Source organism: Staurois parvus, unplaced genomic scaffold (assembly GCF_062004578.1).
Source record: "Staurois parvus isolate SC_StPar_1 unplaced genomic scaffold, SC_StPar_1.0 ptg000412l, whole genome shotgun sequence".
Classification (NCBI taxonomy): Eukaryota; Metazoa; Chordata; class Amphibia; order Anura; family Ranidae; genus Staurois; species Staurois parvus.
This window is the reverse complement of record NW_028318208.1, coordinates 2,012,235-2,033,144: the sequence shown is the minus strand read 5'-3', so window position 1 is coordinate 2,033,144 and position 20,910 is coordinate 2,012,235. Positions and strand designations below refer to the sequence as shown.

At 41.5% G+C, this 20,910-nt stretch overlaps 1 protein-coding gene across 1 annotated transcript in view; it reads right to left on the bottom strand.

Annotated features, from left to right (window-relative positions):
• PKD1 (polycystin 1, transient receptor potential channel interacting) overlaps positions 1-20,910 on the bottom strand; it is a 252,054-nt gene that overhangs the window by 77,269 nt on the left and 153,875 nt on the right. The window contains exons 12-16 of the mRNA XM_089686812.1: positions 19,821-19,996; positions 14,388-14,524; positions 8,144-11,757; positions 4,289-4,438; positions 6-149 (exon numbers count right to left, since the gene is read on the bottom strand). Of these exons, the coding sequence (XP_089542938.1) occupies positions 6-149; positions 4,289-4,438; positions 8,144-11,757; positions 14,388-14,524; positions 19,821-19,996 (4,221 nt within the window). The remainder of the gene's footprint in view (positions 1-5; positions 150-4,288; positions 4,439-8,143; positions 11,758-14,387; positions 14,525-19,820; positions 19,997-20,910) is intronic.

Genomic DNA, 20,910 nt, shown 5'->3' with positions numbered 1-20,910 from the left:
CTTACCCCAGTCCTGGATTCATCGTGACAGTTGGTGCAGGACCCTTCTAGGTAGACATAGGAGCTGGCACTCACTTCGTACACAGACTGTGCCTTACAGGAGACACACTTAAGAGACACAATCGGAACTCTGCCCCTTTTAATTAAAACCTGCAAAATAACAAAACAAGGATAAACAACTGATAAAAGAAAGTTGCAGCACACACATATGAAGTACAACAAACGCCAAATAAAGAATAATGTTTCTTCAACTGCCATAGAACTATATCGTTTGATTTTTGGTTGTTCCCCCCATGACCACAAGTTTCTTGCTCATAAATGGTGACAGTGCTATACAGATGATTATGTCAACCATCATAGTGTTATTGCTGATATTGCCAAGTTTCCTCTTTCTCTGTACAAAAAGGAGGTGGTGGCAGTGTGAAGGGTTAATTGCGTAATTAACCTGACCCAGTAACAATCGCATTCAGGCTGCCGGGGCATCGATTTGTGGTCCATTAGCTGGAGAATCGTTGTGCAGGTTGCAGCTGGGTGTGGCATTGTTATGCACGTGACATCGCGGTTTTAGATTGGCCAGTCCTTCGGTCACGAGTTTGGTGAGAAGGTCTGGGGTCTGACGACGCGATCGTCACATAAGAAAATCTCCTGCCGATATAATCCCTACTATTGTCTTTATCTCAAGTCTGAATATATAACTGGAGCCTCCTGAATTTACAGCTATGCCTTAACAATTGCCATTCCATGGTCAAACAAGACTGCCTCATAGTTGGTGCAGGTAAGCCATGAATTCAGGTCCCAGTAACAAGGTAAAAACTAAATCAGAAAGAAGCACCACAAAGCTTTATTTTTCGACTAATACCTTTTTCTTGGTGCTTTATTCTTTAGCCCTGTTCTTGGGGTTTGGGGCACCGATTCAGAAAATTGCATTGGCTACACTGCCTCAGCTCTAGTTTCTTATATATGATCAAATTAATATAATTTGTTAGTCCGTGGTTAAAAAGATTTTGCTGATCAACTTGTTCTTCTGTTACTTAGTTTGTGTTTTTGCATACCAGTTAGCCGATATAGTGAGAATATTTACGTGCTTCCAACTGTCATTTTACATCAGAAACATTGTTTTCTAAAGTGAAAGTTATTAAAGCTTAGTTCCACTCACACTGTTAAAAAATAAAAGTCAGCAGCTACAAAAACTGTAGCTGCTGACTTTTAACCACTTCCAGTCCGGACACTTTTACCCCCTTCCTGTCCAGGCTAATTTTCAGCTTTCAGCGCTATCACACTTTGAATGACAATTGCGTGGTCATGCAACACTGTACCCATATGAATTTTTTAGCATTTTTTTGAGACAGATAAAGCTTTATTTTGGTGGTATTTATTCACCACTGGGATTTTTATTATTTTTTGCTATGTAAATTAAAAAGTCCAAAAATTTTGAAAAAAAGTTTTTCTTATAAAATTTTGCAAATAAATAGAATTACATCATAAATCTTGGCCAAAATGTATTCCGTTATCTTTTTAGTAAAAAAAAAAAAAATAACCCAAATTAGTTTATAACCAAAAATTATAATTTTTAAACTTTTTTTAAATATTATTATTATTTATGGGTTTTTTTACATACTGTCACCTTAGCAGTACAGTGCCACCATGGTGTCACTGTACTACTTGTGGGGGGTGATGAAGATTTTTTTTTTTTACACTGATTGCTTTTACAGCCATAAAGGCTGTAAAAACAATAATTTTTCCTTATCTCTGACTGCATTCTTGCAGCCATTGAAAACTACTGAGTGAGCTGTGATTGGTCACAGCTTGTCACATTGTACAAGGCTGTTGTGAATAGCCTTGTACCATGTGACCTCTGTGATGATTCAGATTTCACACGTAGTAAGCAATGATGTCAGAAGTGACATCTTGCTTACTACTCTGCATGTGATCACTGATTGGCCAATCAGTGATCACATGATCAGGACCTCACACTGAGGTCCCGTCCGACGATAAGTGTTCCACTGTGTCCGGAGGACACAGCGGGCACCGGATCGCGGTGCTGTGCGCTCCCTGGGTGCGGGGAGGCCATTTATAAAAGGCCACCCAATTCTGCACTGCCACCATCCGGCCATTTATATACATGGGCCAGATGGAAGGTGGTTAAAAAACAGCCACTTACCTGTCCCTTGGACCCGCAGTGTGTCCCCCGCAGCCCGTTTTACCAGCTGTCTTCTCTCCCTGGGCGCCGGCATCTTCAGTGTGGGCACCCGGCTGTGACAGCTTGCGGCTTCACTCCCAGGTACCCACTGCGCATGTGCGAGTAGCTCTGCACTTCATGAATGGTCCTGTAGTCTTCTGGGACCTGTCACGTGTCCCAAAAGACTACAGGAAGGGAGGGAGGACACCTTCCGCTTCCGAACGCCTAGGCCAGTGATGGCAAACCTATGGCACGCGTGCCAGAGCTGGCACGCAGAGCCATCTCAGTGGGCACGCCAGGAAGAAGAGGATGATGAGCGCGCATGGACCGGCCATCCAGATCTCATCCACACTGGACCCCCATCAAACTACATTTCCCACATGTCTCTGGGGCCAGGGTGGGCGTGGACGAGAGGAAACGGCTCCAATGCGGCTCTGGCACCAGGGGTGATGTACCCGGGGATTGGCACGGAAGAGAGGAAGAGGCTCCCACACTGCTCCCACACTGCTCCGGGGCCAGGGGCAACGTGTTCAGAGTGGATGGGAATGAGCTGCTGGGTTGGAAGCCACACCGACGCTGCCAGAGGTGAGATTAACTGCTTGCAGTGTCATCCATCAGTGCCCAGCAGTGTCGCCTGTCAGTGCCCAGCAGTGTCGCCCATCAGTGCCATCCATCAATGATGCCCAGCAGTGCCATCCATCAGTGCCCAGCAGTGTCGCCTGTCAGTGCTGCCCAGCAGTGCCACCTGTCAGTGCTGCCCAGCAGTGCCACCTGTCAGTGCCCAGCAGTATCGCCCATCAGTGCTGCCCATCAGTGCCACCCATCAATGATGCCCAGCAGTGCCATCCATCAGTGCCCAGCAGTGTCACCCATCAGTGCCCAGCAGTGTCGCCTGTCAGTGCTGCCCAGCAGTGCCACCTGTCAGTGCTGCCCAGCAGTGCCACCTGTCAGTGCTGCCCAGCAGTGTCGCCCATCAGTGCTGCCCATCAGTGCCACCCATCAATGATGCCCAGCAGTGTCCAGCAGTGTCATCCATCAGTGCCCAGCAGTGTCACCCATCAGTGCCCAGCAGTGTCGCCTGTCAGCGCTGCCCAGCAGTGCCACCTGTCAGTGCTGCCTAGCAGTGCCACCTGTCAGTGCTGCCCAGCAGTGCCACCTGTCAGTGCTGCCCAGCAGTGTCGCCCATCAGTGCTGCCCATCAGTGCCACCCATCAATGATGCCCAGCAGTGCCACCGATCAGTGCCGTCTGTCAGTGCGTCCAGGTAGGCAAGTGGTTAATTGCAGTGTTGGCACTTTGAAATAAAAAAGTTGGTTTGTGTTGCAGTTTTGGGCACTCGGGCTCAAAAAGGTTCGCCATCACTGGCCTAGGCGATTGGACCGGATTTGAAATCGGGTACCTGTCAAATTCGGGTACCCACTCACCCCAGCCCCCCAAAGGTGCCAATCCTTAATGGGGAGCAGGGGAAGCTGTCCTTCAAGCAGAACTTCCCCTTTTGGGTGGGGCTCCGCTTTAACTGTATAGGGGATGTTTCATTTTTGCAGATCGAGCACCATAGAGGTTATAGTCATTTTACGATGCCTGAATCATCCACATGTAGTTTGCTACACTTATGGGAAGTACACCCTGAAAGCATGTAGGAAACCTATCTCTGAGTTTGTGAAGAGAACATATCTAGTTTATTTTGGTGTCAAAACTTGTATGGCGCATTTGCACCAGTAGAATAAACTGGAAACTTATGCAGGATTATACTAGCAGATCCCACTCTCAGAAGCCTTACAAAAGGAGCTTCTTCTGTGTTGAATGATTGGAATGCTTGTATTATAAACCAGTGCTTTTGGTTTGAAATAGGCAGATTTAGTGTATTACACTTTTCTTTTAAATTTTAATGTGTTTATTTTTTCAAGCTACAAGAAGATTAAATATGACAATACATTAAAATATCCTGATTGGTATACGGAATTTATACTGTATCTCAAAAACTAGAGGTGATAGGGAACAATGTGTGCCATTTTTGGATGCGGGTCAAATATACCCAGGAACAGGTCTAACATTCGAGGCACAAAAATGTGTGTTGGAATGTGTAATTCATCATCTCTACATTTACGCACCGTTTGATTAGTGGACTCGGCATGTCGTTCAGGCTTACTGACAGTCAGAAAAAATGTGTACTCCACATCTGAGTGCAGTTTTGACTTATGGATGGACACTTCACCAAGCTCAGACATGATATCTGAACTGCAAACAGTATTCTGCAAATTCTGAAATTGCAACAATAAACAAATGACAAAGAATTTTGTAACATGCATTCCAACAGGCAGTTATAATGAACTTTTAAAGAGGGAAAAGCATGGCATAGGCTAACTTATATCACCTACTGCTTCAGAATTGGAACTACTGCATATACTATAAAGGTTTTACCCTTTTTTGAGATAGAAGAGGGGAAAGGATGGCATATACTAACAAGGCAGTTATAATGGCCATTGCTTAAGTTCTAGTAAAGCCCCCATACTAAAGGCAACAAATAAACTATATGGAAAGAGCATAAGACCATCCCTCCAAACTGGCAAAAGCCAAGTCCATATTAGCATGGTTTGGTGAATGTGTTGTGGAGTAATTAGTATCCTGCTCAGAGCCCTGACCTCAACCCTACTGAACAATTGGGAAGCAGACTGAAAACCAATTCAACATCAGCACCTGACCTTAAAAATGCTAGTTTAGCTGAATGGGCACAGATACCCACAGGCACACTTGTAAATCGTGTGATGGAAAGCCTTCTCAGAAGGGTGGAGGCTGTTATGGCTGCAAAAGGAAGGATAACTCCATAGTAATATTTTTGGAACGGGATAAACAACCAGCTCTTATAGGTGTGATTGTCAGGTGTCCGCAAACTTTTGGCCATATGACAAACCATTTGCGTATGAGGAAAAATGGGGTACAGCACGTTCAACATTCCCACAGCCACAGTTCAAAATCTTGTGCATTGCCAACTCCATATAAATGCCCATGGCTTTAGAATGGGATCTAGAACAAGCTCATATTGGTGTGATGATTGGGTGTTCACAAAATTCTGACCATATAATGCATTTTCCAGGTCAAATATTTGGACTGTGAATGATTGTAATTATATAAATGTGAAAGTGGTCAGTTTAGATGTTCAGCCTAATCAGAACATCAAAACATTTTAGTTTTTGGTAGTTGCTGGAGAGTTAAACTACCTTACAATCTCATATCTACAGGGACTGTATTGGCGAGATCTTTGCACTGAATTCCCGAGTCTGCCAACCTGTTGAAGCCATTATGAGTGGTTCCCATTCTCAAATTATTTTATCTTATGGAAGAAGCAACCACATATTTTATCTTAGGAAGAAGCAACCATATGGAGTTGGCACTGCACAAGATTTTGAACTGTGGCTGTGGGAATGTTGAACGTGCTGTACCCCATTTTTCCTCATACGCAAATGGTTTGTCATATGGACAAAAGTTTGCGGACACCTGACAATCACACCTATAAGAGCTGGTTGTTTATCCCGTTCCAAAAATATTACCTTGCAGTTATCCTTCCTTTTGCAGCCATAACAGCCTCCACCCTTCTGAGAAGGCTTTCCATCACACGATTTACAAGTGTCCCTGTGGGAATCTGTGCCCATTCAGCTAAACTAGCATTTTTAAGGTCAGGTGCTGATGTTGAATTGGTTTTCAGTCCGCTTCCCAATTGTTCAGTAGGGTTGAGGTCAGGGCTCTGAGCAGGATACTAATTACTCCACAACACATTCACCAAACCATGTTAATATGGACTTGGTATGGTAGTTGCTGGAGAGTTAAACTACCTTACAATCTCTTATATCTACAGGGACTGTATTGGCGAGATCTTTGCACTGAATTCCCGAGTCTGCAAACCTGTTGAAGCCATTATGAGTGGCTCCCATTCTCAAATTATTTTATCTTATGGAAGAAGCAACCACAAGAGCTAGAATACACACAGGGGTGGACAAGAACACCCATATTCCTGGTGGGCAGGAACAGAGCTGGGTATTATGTTAGAGGGATCACTCCCATAAATGTATATGGCAAGTCTACCATTCAAGCCCAATGCTGTTTTAGCTAAAAGTATCTGTTTAATTTGAGACAGCATAAAAAAAACTCTACTTTTTTAAATATCTTACTGTTGTCTTCTATATAATTTAGCCCCGATCAGTAGAACACCCACACCCACACAGGTTGAACAGAATGAACTTGTGTTTTTATTTAAGCCTACCAACTATGTATCATCATACCCCTTACAGTCAACTGTTAGTAAGCAGCTGCCTCTCTGCATCCTTCTGAGACCAACAGAGAGATTGAAGATAGATTTGCCTGACTCAAAGGGGCATGTTGGACCGCTGCTTACACACATACAGTTCAGTACAGCTGACCGCCGGGGGTCATCATTTTCTGATGGTTCTGGGGGGCTGAAGTATACAGAAAGGAAGCATAAAACATTCAAATAATAGTTTTTATTCAGTCTCAATTTAAAGCATACTTTTTGCTAAAACTACAATAGGGTTTTCAGGACTGACAGACTGAAAGAAAAGATTTCTTTGTATTGCTGAGATTTTATTTCAACAGTCATTGAGAAGGGAGGCTAATTGATTACAGTGAAATACAGATAGGCACTACAGAAAGAATCTATAAATCTATATACACTGCTCAAAAAAATTAAAGGAACACTTTTTAATCAGAGTATAGCATCAAGCCAATTAAACTCCTGGGATACTGATATTGATCTGGTCAGGTAAGTAGCAGAGGGGGTTGTTAATCAGTTTCAGCTGCTTTGGTGGTAATGAAATTAAGAACAGGTGCACTAGATGGGCAACAATGAGAAAATCCACAAAACAGGAATGATTTTACAGGTGGAGGCCACTGAGATTTTTTTTCCCTACTCATTTTTTCTGTTTTTCACTAGTTTTGCATTTGGCTAGGGTCAATGTCACGGCTGGTAGCAGTAGGCAATACCTGGACCCTACAGGGTCGCCTGACCTAAATCCAATATATCACCTCTGGGATATCATGTTTCGGCCCATCCGACGACGCCAGGAGCTCAGTGATGCCCTGTTCCAGATCTGGGAGAAAATACCCCAGGACACCATCCGTCAGGCATGCATACAGACAATTGGGGGCCATACAAACTACTGAGTACCATTTTGAATTTCTGCAATGAAATTTCAGCAAAATGGACTAGCCTGCTGCATCATTTTTTCACTTTCATTTTCGGGAGTGTCTTTGAATTCCTCTGTAGGTTGATCATTTTCATTTCCATCAAACAATGGGGCATCTTTAAGTTCCTAACACATTACCCAGTCCATATCAGGATAGCTATCCAGCATGATATTTTTCCCCATTGAGATCTGATGTGTTTTCAAAGTGTTCCTTTAATTTTTTCTGAGCAGTGTATGTAATAGAGAATGAAAATAGTTCCTCCCTAACTTTTCCTTCTAGCACAAGTCTAAATTTGAAATGTGAGCAATGTTAACATCCACCCCACCCAACATCAGTGAAGGATAATACAAAATACAGATAATAAATTACCCTGCCACTGTAGGCACTCCCTAAATTTATCACAGGGTCTGTAAGTGAGGAAAATTTCAAACTTTCAGTATATTAGTGGATCAGGAATAGAGCAGAAATCTTCAAATGGGAACACTTGGTTTCAGTGACAGCTGTGTATATCCCTTACTATGGAGAGATCTCTGCTCACTTCTAGATGTGTACAAGATAGTAAAGTGAAATAAAATTTGTCAAAGACTTTAACCATTCGCCACTCTATCAAAAACTAAAAATGAAAGTTTAGGCTAAAGATACTCTTTATTTTACATATAGTTTCATTTCTTATTGGTACACTAACTACGCTCACAACACTTGGGACCAAAAACAAAGTGAGCAATAAGGACAGCACAGAGAGGTAAAATAAAGAACAAATATCTTACCTTTGTTAAAGTTGTACAAGACCATTTATAGGTCAGTGGAGTTTGCTCATCTTCTTCTAGGTTCGGGTCATAAGACTTTTTTCCATCCAAAATTAAATCTCGACTACTTGACCAAACACGGTAAGATCCACCATCGATGATGGGCACCAATTTGCTAGGCATCATAGTCACATTGGCAAAGCTGCTTCTAGAGAGGGGTGTGTCCCCAAAAGACACAGAGAAGACAAAGCAGTAGTTTCCTATATCAAGGGCTAATTTGGGCACCACAAGCTGAGGTCTGCTCATATCCACGTTCAGTAGGAGGACTTTGTCTGACTCATGATAGCTTAGGCAACTAGAAGCTTTATAAATTTCCCAGAGATGTTCTGTTTGATAGCTAATGCAACCCCGCAAATTAATCTCCGCCTCAATATAATTTCTCTGTGACCTCCTCATGATCACCTGAGTTGGTAGCTCCAGCTGAACTTCTGGCTCTTCACATTCTAAAATCCGGGTGGTGACTGTCATTTCAACAATCCAAAAGCTGATCAGGTTGGAAGCATTGACCTTTACCACAAAGTCTCCAGGGGTTAAGTATGTATGTTCGGCAGTGGCAGCATATGTCACTAAAGCAAAGGCATTATCCCCAAACGTCCACTCAAAACGAACATCTAAGGGGCTAGGAACCACAACAGCATTAAAAGTGGCACTTCGATTGACAAAAGTTTTGACAGGCACCAATGTGACACTGACAATCAGTTCTTGAATTATGATTACTTTGGAGATGTTTTGACTTCCTAAAGCATTAGATGCACTCAAGTGGATTGTAAGGACCCCAGCAGCCATTGGCATGTAGGTTACATTTCTGCCTGCTAAGCTGGTTGGCGGATGACCCTGTAAGTCAAACTGCCAGGTGTAAGCAACCAAAGAGCCATTACTGACCTCTGCTCTGAAGCTCTTCTCAATTCGGGCTGGTAAAGCCACCTCACAACAATTTACAATTTTTAGATTCTCTATTGCTTCAAGCACAGAAATCATGACAGTGACCTGTTCTTCACTCACATGGTTGTAGGCAACCACAGTCACAGGATAGCCACCGATTTTTGTGAATTCATAGGTGTAACTAGTGTCGTTAAGTAAAATGGAAAAATCCCCATTAATAGTCAACTTATAGTTTACATTGGTTCCAGCTGACATGTTGACAATAAAAGTGACTCTTTCACCAGGTTCCACCACCATTTTGCTCACCAGCACCATCAAGCCAGATATTTTGTCCTGGACGGTAAAATTTTTATAGGCAATTTCCCAGCTCACATCATTTGATGCATTCAGGCTGACAGTATAGAATCCAGGTTTATTAAAGTGCACAGTAGCTGACCTTTCTTCCATGTGTTCATCTTCAATACTCCAAAACCAGGACACATTGGTACCACGTTGCACATTGCCAATAAGGTACACAAGAGTTCCAGTTGGTAAGTAATCATTTTTATGGTCCAGGCTTGTAATGCTCAAACCTTCAACTGACTCTTGAACGAAGATGGTAACGGTTGAGTTGACTAAGCCCAAAGTGTTGTTCGCAACAGCAAGCACTTCTTTTGGATTAGGACGTAGGAAATTGTAAAGGACAAAAGATTCATATGTAAACCACACCACACTTTCTTCTAGATACCAAGTGTACATCACTCCTGACCCACTACTCAGACTCATGCTAATGTTGACTGTGGTATTAATTGCAACTGGGTTGGGATGAGCATAGAGCTGAACATGACCAAGGCTTTCCACAAACACTACATTAATGGAGACACTTGCGTTTCCCAACATGTTTACAGCTTTTAAGACAATGGTATAAGATTCTGGTTGTAGACTTGTGAACTGATAGGTCTTTCCAGCACCAATCTGAACAACACTGTCATTTTTCAAAATAAACCAGCTGTAAGAGATATTTGTCCCGTCCCTCACTGTGGCCTGGAGAGGCAGACTTTTGTTCGTTGGGAAACAGCAATCATTGACCAAGTCCCCTGTGATGATTTGCAGTCCTTCGATAATTTCCAAGACGTAGATGGTGATACTATCCTGCAGGGAGCCAAGTTCATTTTCAGCTGTCACTATTACATTAAACGTCCCAATAGATCGAAAAGTGTAAGAAATTGTGGAATTGCAAAATATAGGTGAACATCGATCACATAATATCCATGAGTAGCGAACATTATCCCCTGCTTGAAGAAAGGCTGAGAAGGTCACAGAGCCATTTAACGGCACTATTGTCCTGGTGGCATTCATAGTCAGCCCCTGAATCCTTGTCTTAACTGTGACATTCAAATGGGTTCGGTTAAAACTTACATTATTATAGCCATACAAATTGATAGTAAAAGTCCCAGTTCTATTATAAGCATGTGCTACGGATTGTCTTTGGTCTGAAATGCCATCGCCAAAATCCCAGTGATGTTCAACTTTTGTCCCACTACCCAAGGCTTCAAATAAGTACACTTGATCTAGTGCTAAAACCTCACTTCCATTGTGCTTGATATCTAATGCTCCGATGGGCTCTTGGACATCTACAAGTGCCGTTCCATTGTGAAAAGAAACATTGTTGAACACAGACACTGTGACCTGATATACTCCAGGGACTTTATACATGAAACTAATTTCTGTTCCACCATTATACTTTGAGCCATTGGTCCCAAAGTCCCAATTATATCTGTACTGGTAGAGAGGAAAGACAATCACTTTAAATGAACTTTCATTACCTAAACTTACATTCTGTAGAGCCGGGTGTAATGTAACATTGACTATCTCAGGTTCTACACAGATATTGGTATAATAGTAAGCCTTGTTGACCTGGCTTGAGAGAATTAGGGAAAGAGGGAAAATTCCGCTGTTTGAAAAGTCATACTGCACAGATGGAACTCCATATACAGTGATGCTTGAAGTACCATTATCAAATGTCCAGTTAAAGGTGTAAGTCTGGTAATCTCCTGTAACATGAGCGGTCAGAGTGACATTTGAATTTCCCAAAATGCAAGCAGAAGGCTCTATCTTAAGAATTTGTAAGACATACACCCGCACTTGGAGGATCTCAGAGATGGAGTTCACCGGGTTCCGTGCAGTGACATTAACAGTATAGTTACCATCTTTGGAGTATGTATAGTTTACCATAGGCTCATTACCCTCTAGGATAGAAACATCTCCCATATCAAATCTCCATGTAATAGCATCTCCGCTTTCCACTGAAGCATTAATGAACGTCTGCAAACCTCTTTCAGTAGGCTCATCTGATGTGACAACTAAACCAGTAATTTCTTCATAGACATAAAAAGTCTTCACAACCCTTATTTCACTGATATCATTCATTGCCCAGATACTGACATTGAAGGATCCGGTGTTATCATACGTATGATTCACAACTGGTTTGCTGCTGTTGTGGTAGTAAGTACAGTCACCTAAGTCCCATGAGTAGATGACTCCAAATGGAGAGGGTTCAGCTGATGCTTGAAAACTGATCATCCTGCCACTGACCAATACATCAGCATCAGTTTCAATAGTTAAGTTGGTCAAGATGCTCTGAACTTGCAGCGAGATCAGTTTCGACATATTTTCATACTTGTTGAACACGACTAGCGACACATTATAGGCACCTGAAGGATATACAACAAAATGACATGGGTAAGTTACAGGAGTTCCATCGTCTCGGCATGCACGTTCATTTCAAAATATCAGCATTGTAATAGCAATACAAACAATAGTCGTTAGTGACAATCCAATATTAGTGCTCCATCTCTTTTCACAACTTCCTAGATTACCTGCATGCTTTGCAACGTCTCTTATTCTTATTATTTTGGTTCGCTTTCCATTTTCAAGGAATACATATGCCATGGATTTTTTCTTCTTTTTTGAGGTATATGAAGAACTTCTGGCATTCATTTTCACTTTGGATTAGTGAACACTTATCTATCAAGATATGGACTTTATTTTTGGACATTGTGCTTGAGATTTTGGACAAAAAATTTTTTCCTTTTACTTTCTTTTATGGATTTTGAGTGTATTTAAGTCGGTTAATATACTATTACATATGCAATGGTACCTTTCTACCTGCAAACTGTGATTCCTGTATTGACTCCTGAACCTCCTCCCATTACCTCTGTAGTTCAGAAGGTAGGTACTGTGAGATGTGTGACACAGCAGTGCCAACTCCAAGGGCTCTTCACAAAGTTAGCAAACTTCAAGATTTGTTTAGACTAATAAAAGTAGGCTATAAATAATTGAAATGCAATGTGAAAATGAATATATAAATTTCGATTTTGACCACATATACACTTTAGGGTAAATTAAGGTTAAATGGATACTAAACACACACTATTTACATAGTTCTTTCTCTTTCTGCAAATGGATGATGGCACTGTAATTATTTTAATAAAAAACACCCCAAAAAAACGAAGCACCTTTTTTCTAATTGAAATACAGCTGTCACATGATCCAGCTTTTGCCCAGCCTGTCAGCAGGGAAACATAAGGAGGAGGAGCTTCTATTCCTCTGCTGCTGGACACATGTTCAAAATAAAAAGTATCCTTTGGAATACTGAGTTAAAATAAATAATTAATACCAACAAACTGTTTTAGATCATCTTACAAATATATATTTGAAATCTTTTTTTTTTTTTTTTTTTTTACAATAACATGGTGTGGGCGGATTTCTGCCAGTCACAGGCTGTGTCATTCCCCTCTAGCCCATGTCTTAGAAAAACAGGGAAGTGAAGACTCCATCCATCAAGATTTAATGTCCCACCCCCATATTGTTCAGCTGGTTAGTGGGCATGCAGGAGAGAGGGACTGGGCTGTCATTTACCACTGTGTATATGCCCACATGTATGACTCTATACTCACATGGGCTGCCCTATGTGTGATAGAGAGGAAATGCTCAGCATAGTATCTCACTGAAAACTGAGCATGTGCACTAGATGCCAACACTGCTTTGAAAAATCCCCAACTGCTTTGGGGACATGGACAGAAGGGGAGACAGAGACCAGCAGGATCAACCAGGTTTTTTGCAGACTACAGAAAACAAATCCCCCAGTGACTGAGTGAGTATGAACAGCATGTAATACAGCATTTGAGTTTTTAAGAATGTGGGTTTAGTGACACTTTAAGCACATATTGTAGATGTCTATTTTACCATAATAGCATATATAAATATAAAACCTTTTTTTTTTTCAATTTCTAAGGGAGATTTACTCTGTTCTGGTGACCACTAACACCAGGGCTAAATGTGAGAAAAAAGACAGAAAATTGAGTTTTCACCAGAAAAGAAGGGTAGAGGAATAATCTTCCAATGGGAATTCAGGTTCTGGTGAAAACTGTGTAAAATGAACAGGGGAGGTTGGGTCCTCTTTAGCTATAATAATCTGCTAGACTGGATCACGTTCCCCAGACTGATTTACTTCTAAATACGCTCTATCCACAGTCTGGGCAGTTGTAGACGAAAGTGTAACTCAGCCGTACATACAACCAAGGCAAATATACAACATATTTGTGTCATTAGGCTTTCAAATGTCCACATAACTAGATTTACTGAAAGATTGTGAACAGGGATCACAAAATGGCAAACTTCTCCTCAACTAAAGTAGAACAGACTTCCAAGCCACTGATCTCTGATTAAAAAATATTATTATACAGGATTTATATATTATTATACAGGATTTATATAGCGCCAACAGTTTCCTCAGCGCATTACAATATAACGGGAGACAATACAGCAACGATACAGTTCAATACAAGAGGGATAGGAGGGCCCTGATCCTTGGAGCTTACAATCTAAGAGTGAGGGGCTGGTGGTACAAAAGGTAATAACTGTGGGGGATGGACTGGTAGGAGGAATAGAAGATTCCATTATTAACTGAGGGCAGGATAGGCTTTCCTGAAGAGATAGGTTTGCAGAGATTGCCTAAAAGTGAGCAGAGTAGGCGATAGTCTGATAGATTGGGGTAGAGAGTTCCAGAGGATGGGAGAAGCTCTGGAGAAGTCCTGAAGATGAGCATCGGAGGAGGCGACAAGGGAGCTAGAGAGCAGGAGGTCGTGCGAGGAGCGGAGAGGACAGTTTGGGTGATATCTGGAGACAAGGTTAGTGATGTAAGTTGGGGCAGAGTTATAAATGGCTTTATATGTTATTGTTAATGTTTTGAATTTTATCCGTTGGGCAATGGGAAGCCAGTGACACATAATGCCCTCTCCTTGACTTCCTGTTGAGCATGGTAAAGAGTTCAATTTCTTACCCGTTTCCTGGTAGGTGTGGGTGACACTACTCTCAGCAACTACCATATGCATGGGCAGGTCAGGAACAGAGACTGACTGGTTATAAGGAGGCCGAACATTATACTCAAGCTGCGGCGTGCCATCTCCAAATGTCCATCTGAAAAAGAAGCCATACAAAGACTAAGAATCTCATACAGAACACAACTACTGTAAACACTGGGCCTAGAAAGAAACAAGATCTCTATGACTAAACCCATACAGGTGAAATACATTGGAGGGGGGGGGATAGGAACCTAATATTTTCAAAGAAGGTGATATCAATGGTGTGTAGCCTTGTTTTCAACGATAAAGGTGGAGATTGTTTACCACAAATGCTTTACTGAAAGGGCAGCTCCACTTTTATGGGAAAAAATATAGTAAATAAAAATAATAATATAGCATATACAATTGTACACAAGCCATGTTGGAATTTAAAGTGGTTATAAAGCCTAAATATATTTTACCTTTAATGCATTCCTTCCATTAAGATACAAAATGTTCCAGTATGTGTATCGTCCCCTTACCCCCTTTATACTTACCAGAGCTCTCACTCGATCCAGCACTGTGCCAATCTGTGGCGGCTCTCTCTCCCTTCCCTCACTTCCCAGTCTTGCAGGCTTACCTTAGCCATTGGCTTTCGCTGCTGTCAATCAAAGCCAGTAACAAGGGAGTGAGGGGTGGGGTCAAGATGTGCTGTCTGTGTCTATAGATGCAAACAGCTGGGCTTGGGAGCGAGCCCACGCGAGTGCCCCTATGGCAAGCAGCTTGCTATGAAGGAATTCACAAAAGCAGGAGGAGCCAGGGTGCTGGCAAGGGACCTAAGAAGGTTCAGGTCAAGGCTGCTCTGTGCTATACCACTGCACAGAGCAAGTAAGTATAATGTCCTGTAAAGGTAATATGATAACCTGGAGGTGTTCTGTGCATTGTTATTGAAAGTCCGAGATATTTAGTAGGAGGCATGGCGAGTTTTTGGAAGTTGTAATTTTTTTGTCACAATATTTTGGAAAAGGCTATTCCACTGCGTAGATCAGGTAAGTATAATCCCGATTTTTCTTTTTTAATTTAGTATTTTCAATAACTTTACTGTAATTAACCTCCCTGGCGGTATGATTATGTCAAGAATTTTGTACCAAAAGCGGTACCATTTTTTTGCATGGAAATTTGGTGTTATGTATTGTAGGCCTGCAATTCTTAGTAATTACTTACTTAATAAATACTCATAAAAAATAATATAATAATAATACATTTAATTCAATAATATAATCAAACCAAAAACACTGAAATTTGAAATAGAGCGCCAAGTTTGCACATCACTGAGCAAAGTCGCAAAATCGTTTTCAGTGTCTGATGACGAATTTCCCCCACGAATCATTATCACTCAATTCTGCAAGTGGTTCTAATTTACTATCGCTGTTCTCTAGCTGGTCTAAAACCGATTTTGACCTAAAGGGACGCTTTTTGGACGCCATGGACTTTTCTAAGTTTCCAGGCAGAAAGAACAGTCAAAATGCAGGCAGGGCGCAGGACAAAGCAGTAAGGACAAAATGTATGTGAAATGATTTGATAAAAAATTACATTTTTTTTAAATTTTCAAATTTGCCGCCGATTCCGGCGCCCGTACGTCCCGACGTCATAGGGACCGGAACACGGAAGCCAGATGCCGGCATCGGCCGGAGGAGATGGCCGGGGACGCTGCAGGGGACGCATCGCGGGAGCGAAGGACAAGGTAAGCGCTGTAGGGAATCCCTGTGCAACGCCGCATGGTAAGCCCGAGTGTAGCTCGGGGGGGTTACCGCTTTTGGTACTGAAACTTTACCCCGAGCTACACTCAGGAATACCACCAGGGGGGTTAAAATGATCTTTCCCTAGCTTCCCATGGTGCTGGAGAGGATGTGGAGAAAAGGGTAATATAGAGCACATCTAGTGGTGTTGCCCGAGGATACAGGTTTATTGGAGGGAAATAGCTCATTATATCCAGGAAATATGTGGGGTAAATATCTAAGGAGATCCACTGACATGCTTATTCTATTATTCTGAGCCCAAGTTGGAAGTATATAGGGTTTGATACCAAAATTTTGGTTAGCAGCAGAGGTTCCGGGGGTGTTGGATTGGATAGATAGGGTGGAAGATATTGTCAGAATGGAAGAACTGAGATGTTTAGAAGAGGATAAGATGGGAATGTTTAAAAGAATATGGAGTGTTTGGTTAAATTTTAAAACCTCAGAAACTTATACAGAACTAATTAAAGTAAAGGAGGTAGCCTAAGAATCATGATGAAATTGGCCGGAATAACAATTTATGGAGAAATGGATACAGATAAAGAAAGACTGAGACAATGTAGGTGGGGTGGGTGGGGATGGGTAGGTGGGAGATTGGGGGGTTATAGAAGGTATTTATTTAGGGAACATATGAGAAAAGTGTATTTCGGAAGATGGTATATGTTTTAATGTTGTTTGTATAATTATGAAATAAAAAGTTAAATAATAAAAGAAAAAAAAAAAGAAGATCTTTCCCTTTCAATCTGCAGTCACTGTAATGTTGTGTAAAATTCAAAGGTAATATGATATCTTGGAGGTGTTCTGTGCATTGTTAATGCACAGGACGCCTCCAAAAATGTCAATTCCTGCTTATGTGATTGGCTCACTGATCTGCCCAGAAGTCTGCACAAGATACATGTCAAATTTTAGGCACACCCCTGCAACACTGATCTTCAGTTTGGGTGAGACACTTCTCAAATCTAAAATACTTCTAAAGTGATGCAGACACTGCAACTTTTCTCATTAGCACACCGAAAGTGCATTATTTAATGTGTTTTTCTGCCTCCTTGTAATGTCCAATCCAGGTTCCCAAACCTCTCCTTTTTCCCCTCTCTTTCCTTTGTTTGTAACGAGCAGTGCACATTAGTTGTGGTCATATCTGCACATTACAAATCCCATAGTCCACAGTCCATCTCGGAAGTGAACAAGAGAGGGTGGCTATCTTCCTACATACAATGAGACCATGGAGAACGAACACTGACACCCTCTAACAGGAAATCGGATCGCAGCATAAAGAAAAAAAGGAATTTTAGAGATTTAGAGGAGACTGGAAGAGGAGCAATAGAAGAAATGAACTTGGAGAAGCAATAGAAGGAATTTATATATCTTCTATACTTGAATAGAATTAAAATTTTTTAACCATTTCAATACCAGGCACTTTTACCTCCTTCCTACCCAGGCCAATTTTCAGCTTGTCGCACTTTGAATGGCAATTGCGCGGTCATGCAACACTGTACCCATAAAAAATATTTTATCTTTTTTTCACACAAATAGAGCTTTATTTTGGTGATATTTGATTACCACTGAGTTTTTTAAATTTTTTGCTAAAAACAAAACAAAAAAAACGAAACTTTTGAAAAAAAAAAAACATCTCTCATTGTTTCTGTCATAAAATTTTGCAAATAAATAACCTTTTTTCATAAATTTAGGTAAAAATGTATTCTGATACATTTCTTTGGTGAGAATAACCAAAATTAGGATATATTATTTAGTCTGTAGGAAAGTTATAGAGTCCAGAAACTATGGTATATATACAAGGCTCAAAAAATTGAGTAGAGTCTGTGGTGTCCACAGAGTGTTCTCTGCATATACATGGCAAGGGATGTGATATTATTATGAAAATCATTTCTAATAATAGTGTTGGTGGTAGCAGGGGCGGACTGACCATTTGGAAACTCGGGCACTGCCCGAGGGCCCGGGGTCAGTAGGGGGCCCCATGAGATGCCCCTGGTACCTTTTTCATAGGCTTTTTTGAGTTTGGGCAAGGACATAGGGGCCCCATGATCCCCTAATGCCCGGGGGCCCCATGAGTTGTCAGTCTGCCCCTGGGTGGTAGTTGATGAGTGAGCAGGGGAATAAAGTGCTTTGTACAATACAGAAAGTTGACTAGAACAAAGAGGATCTGAACAACATGGTGTAACGCCATTTATTCAATTACATTTTTCTATTTGTTTTATCTGCAGGGTGTTGGGTTTAGTAACACTTTATCCCCTTCACACCTAAGGGTAAAACAAATCTAAAAGCCTAAGCACAAATCTGCAAAATTTAACACGAGTTAGTAAAACCGTACAGATCATCACAACTACTTTGTACATCCAGATGAATTATGACGTGTTTTATTTCAGGACAAATTGGGCTTTCATTTGGTGGTAAATAGTAATGAATATCTCCTGTTTTTTTTTTTTTATTATCAAAGGAAAACTGGCCCAAAATAGTAAAAAAAAAATCTTTTTTTTTATTTAGCTGTTTGTTTCTGGTTACTACCATAATCTACCACCAAAGAACAACCCAAAATAATATCTCAAGCTCTTGAGGATCGCAGCGATACCATATATGTGTGTTATTTGTTGTTTGTACCCGTAGTACAGCCCAGAAACAATAGTGCGCATTTTGATTTTGTCTTTTTATTTTTACCTAAAACACACTGACAACCAATTTTTTTTTTAAATCCTGACCCTGACCTTGACCCAAACACCAACCCTGGCACTGAACTAGATCAAACCTTAATCTAGGTATTTTTTCTTTACTTTTTATTTTATTTTTTAATATTTATCATTTATATATTTTTTAATATTTGTTTTCTTACAAACATTTTTTTTTCTCTCTATGCCAGGAGTTAGAGAGATACAATGTATCAATACAATTTATATTTTTTTTATTACAAACATTTTTTTTTCTCTCTATGCCAGGAGTTAGAGAGATACAATGTATCAATACAATTTATATATATATATTTTTTTTTTTTCTTACATTTTTTTTCCTCTCTATGCCAGGAGTTAGAGAGATACAATGTATCAATACAATTTATATATATATATATTTTTTTTTTTTCTTACATTTTTTTTCCTCTCTATGCCAGGAGTTAGAGAAATACAATGTATCAATACAATTTATATATTTTTTATCTTACAAACATTTTTTTTTCTCTCTATGCCAGGAATTAGAGAGATACAATGTATCAATACAATTTATATATTTTTTTTTTTCTTACAAACATTTTTTTTTCTCTCTATGCCAGGAGTTAGAGAGATACAATGTGTCTCTCTCCTCCATTCATAGAGAGAGAAAAAAAATAAGGGGGCCGGGCTGTACAGTGACTGATGACTGTGATAGCCAATCAGAAGCTATCACAGCGATCATGTGACCCGGAATCAGGAGTCCCGGGTCCTGATCGTTAGAATGGAACCCGGGGCTCTCAGTGACACCGGGGTCTTTGTGCTGGGAGCGCGGCGAGCACAAAGACAGGTACGCAAATATGCGGCCTCACGGAAAAAAGCCCAGTTCCGTGAGGCCGCATATTTGTGTTACGTCAGTGTCAAGCAAAAAAAAAAAAAATGTATAAAATGATTTATTAGAACAAGGCTGAGCCATACTCACCGAAATGTGACTTCCACAGCCGAGTCGATAAGTATGCTTGCAGAGAACTGTAATGAAACATTCTGGGTAACGATATCTGGGATGCTGGAGATCATAAGGTCGCGCATTGGGTTCATCTTTTCCACAGTCACGTTGTAACTGACCGAGGCATTGCTGACATGGTTTGAAGCTGTCAACTGTGGAAAACAAGCAGGTTACATTAGGAACTAGGACAGATATATTGTTGAATTAAAGCAGAACTCCACCCATAAAGGGAAGTTCCGCTTTAAGGGGTCCTCCCCTGCACCTCTTTGACATTTGCCATTATCTTGGGGGGGGGGGGGTGAGCGAGTACCTGGTTTTAACAGGTACCCACTCCCTCTTGGATCACCTAGGCCAGGGGTAGGCAACCTGCAGCTCTCTAGCTGTTGTGGAACTACATTTCTCATGAGGAATTGCAACATTACAAAACTGACATTTACAGCTATGACTTGCAGAGGCATGATGGAACTTGTAGTCCTGCAAGAGCTGGAGAGCCGCAGGTTGCCTACCCCTGACCTAGGTGATCTGAGCGGAAGTTCTCCTTCCCCCATTCCTACCTGTAGCCTTCTGGGACACGCCACACATGCAGAGTGGGCACTTAGTTGTGAAGCCGCAAGCTGTCACAGCTGGGTGCCCACAGTTAAGATGCCGGCGTCGAGGACTGAAGATGGTCCCTGGCGCCTCCTGTGTGAGGACAGTGCTGGATCCTGGTACAGGGGTGTATTTACCACAAGGCAAACAAGGCATTTGCCTAGGGCAGCATTTTTCAGGGGGGGCATCACTGCCCCTCGGAAGAAGGGATGGAAGAAGGGACACACGAGGTATGGTCACCTGGTGGGTTCCGAGAGAGGCTGTGGGTTTCATGATGGTGTATGCACAGCCCGACTCTTGTTCCTGGGGGATGTGCAGAGCTAGGAAGGCAAGTGTTTTTTTCTGTCTTGCCGTGGCGAATGGTGGCTGGTGTATGGGGGGCAGTGGTAGTGGAAGGCTCTCTCTGCAGGGGGGGTGCGCTGATTTTTGTGTTGCCTAGGGCAGCACAAAACCTAAATACTACACTGTCCTGGTACAG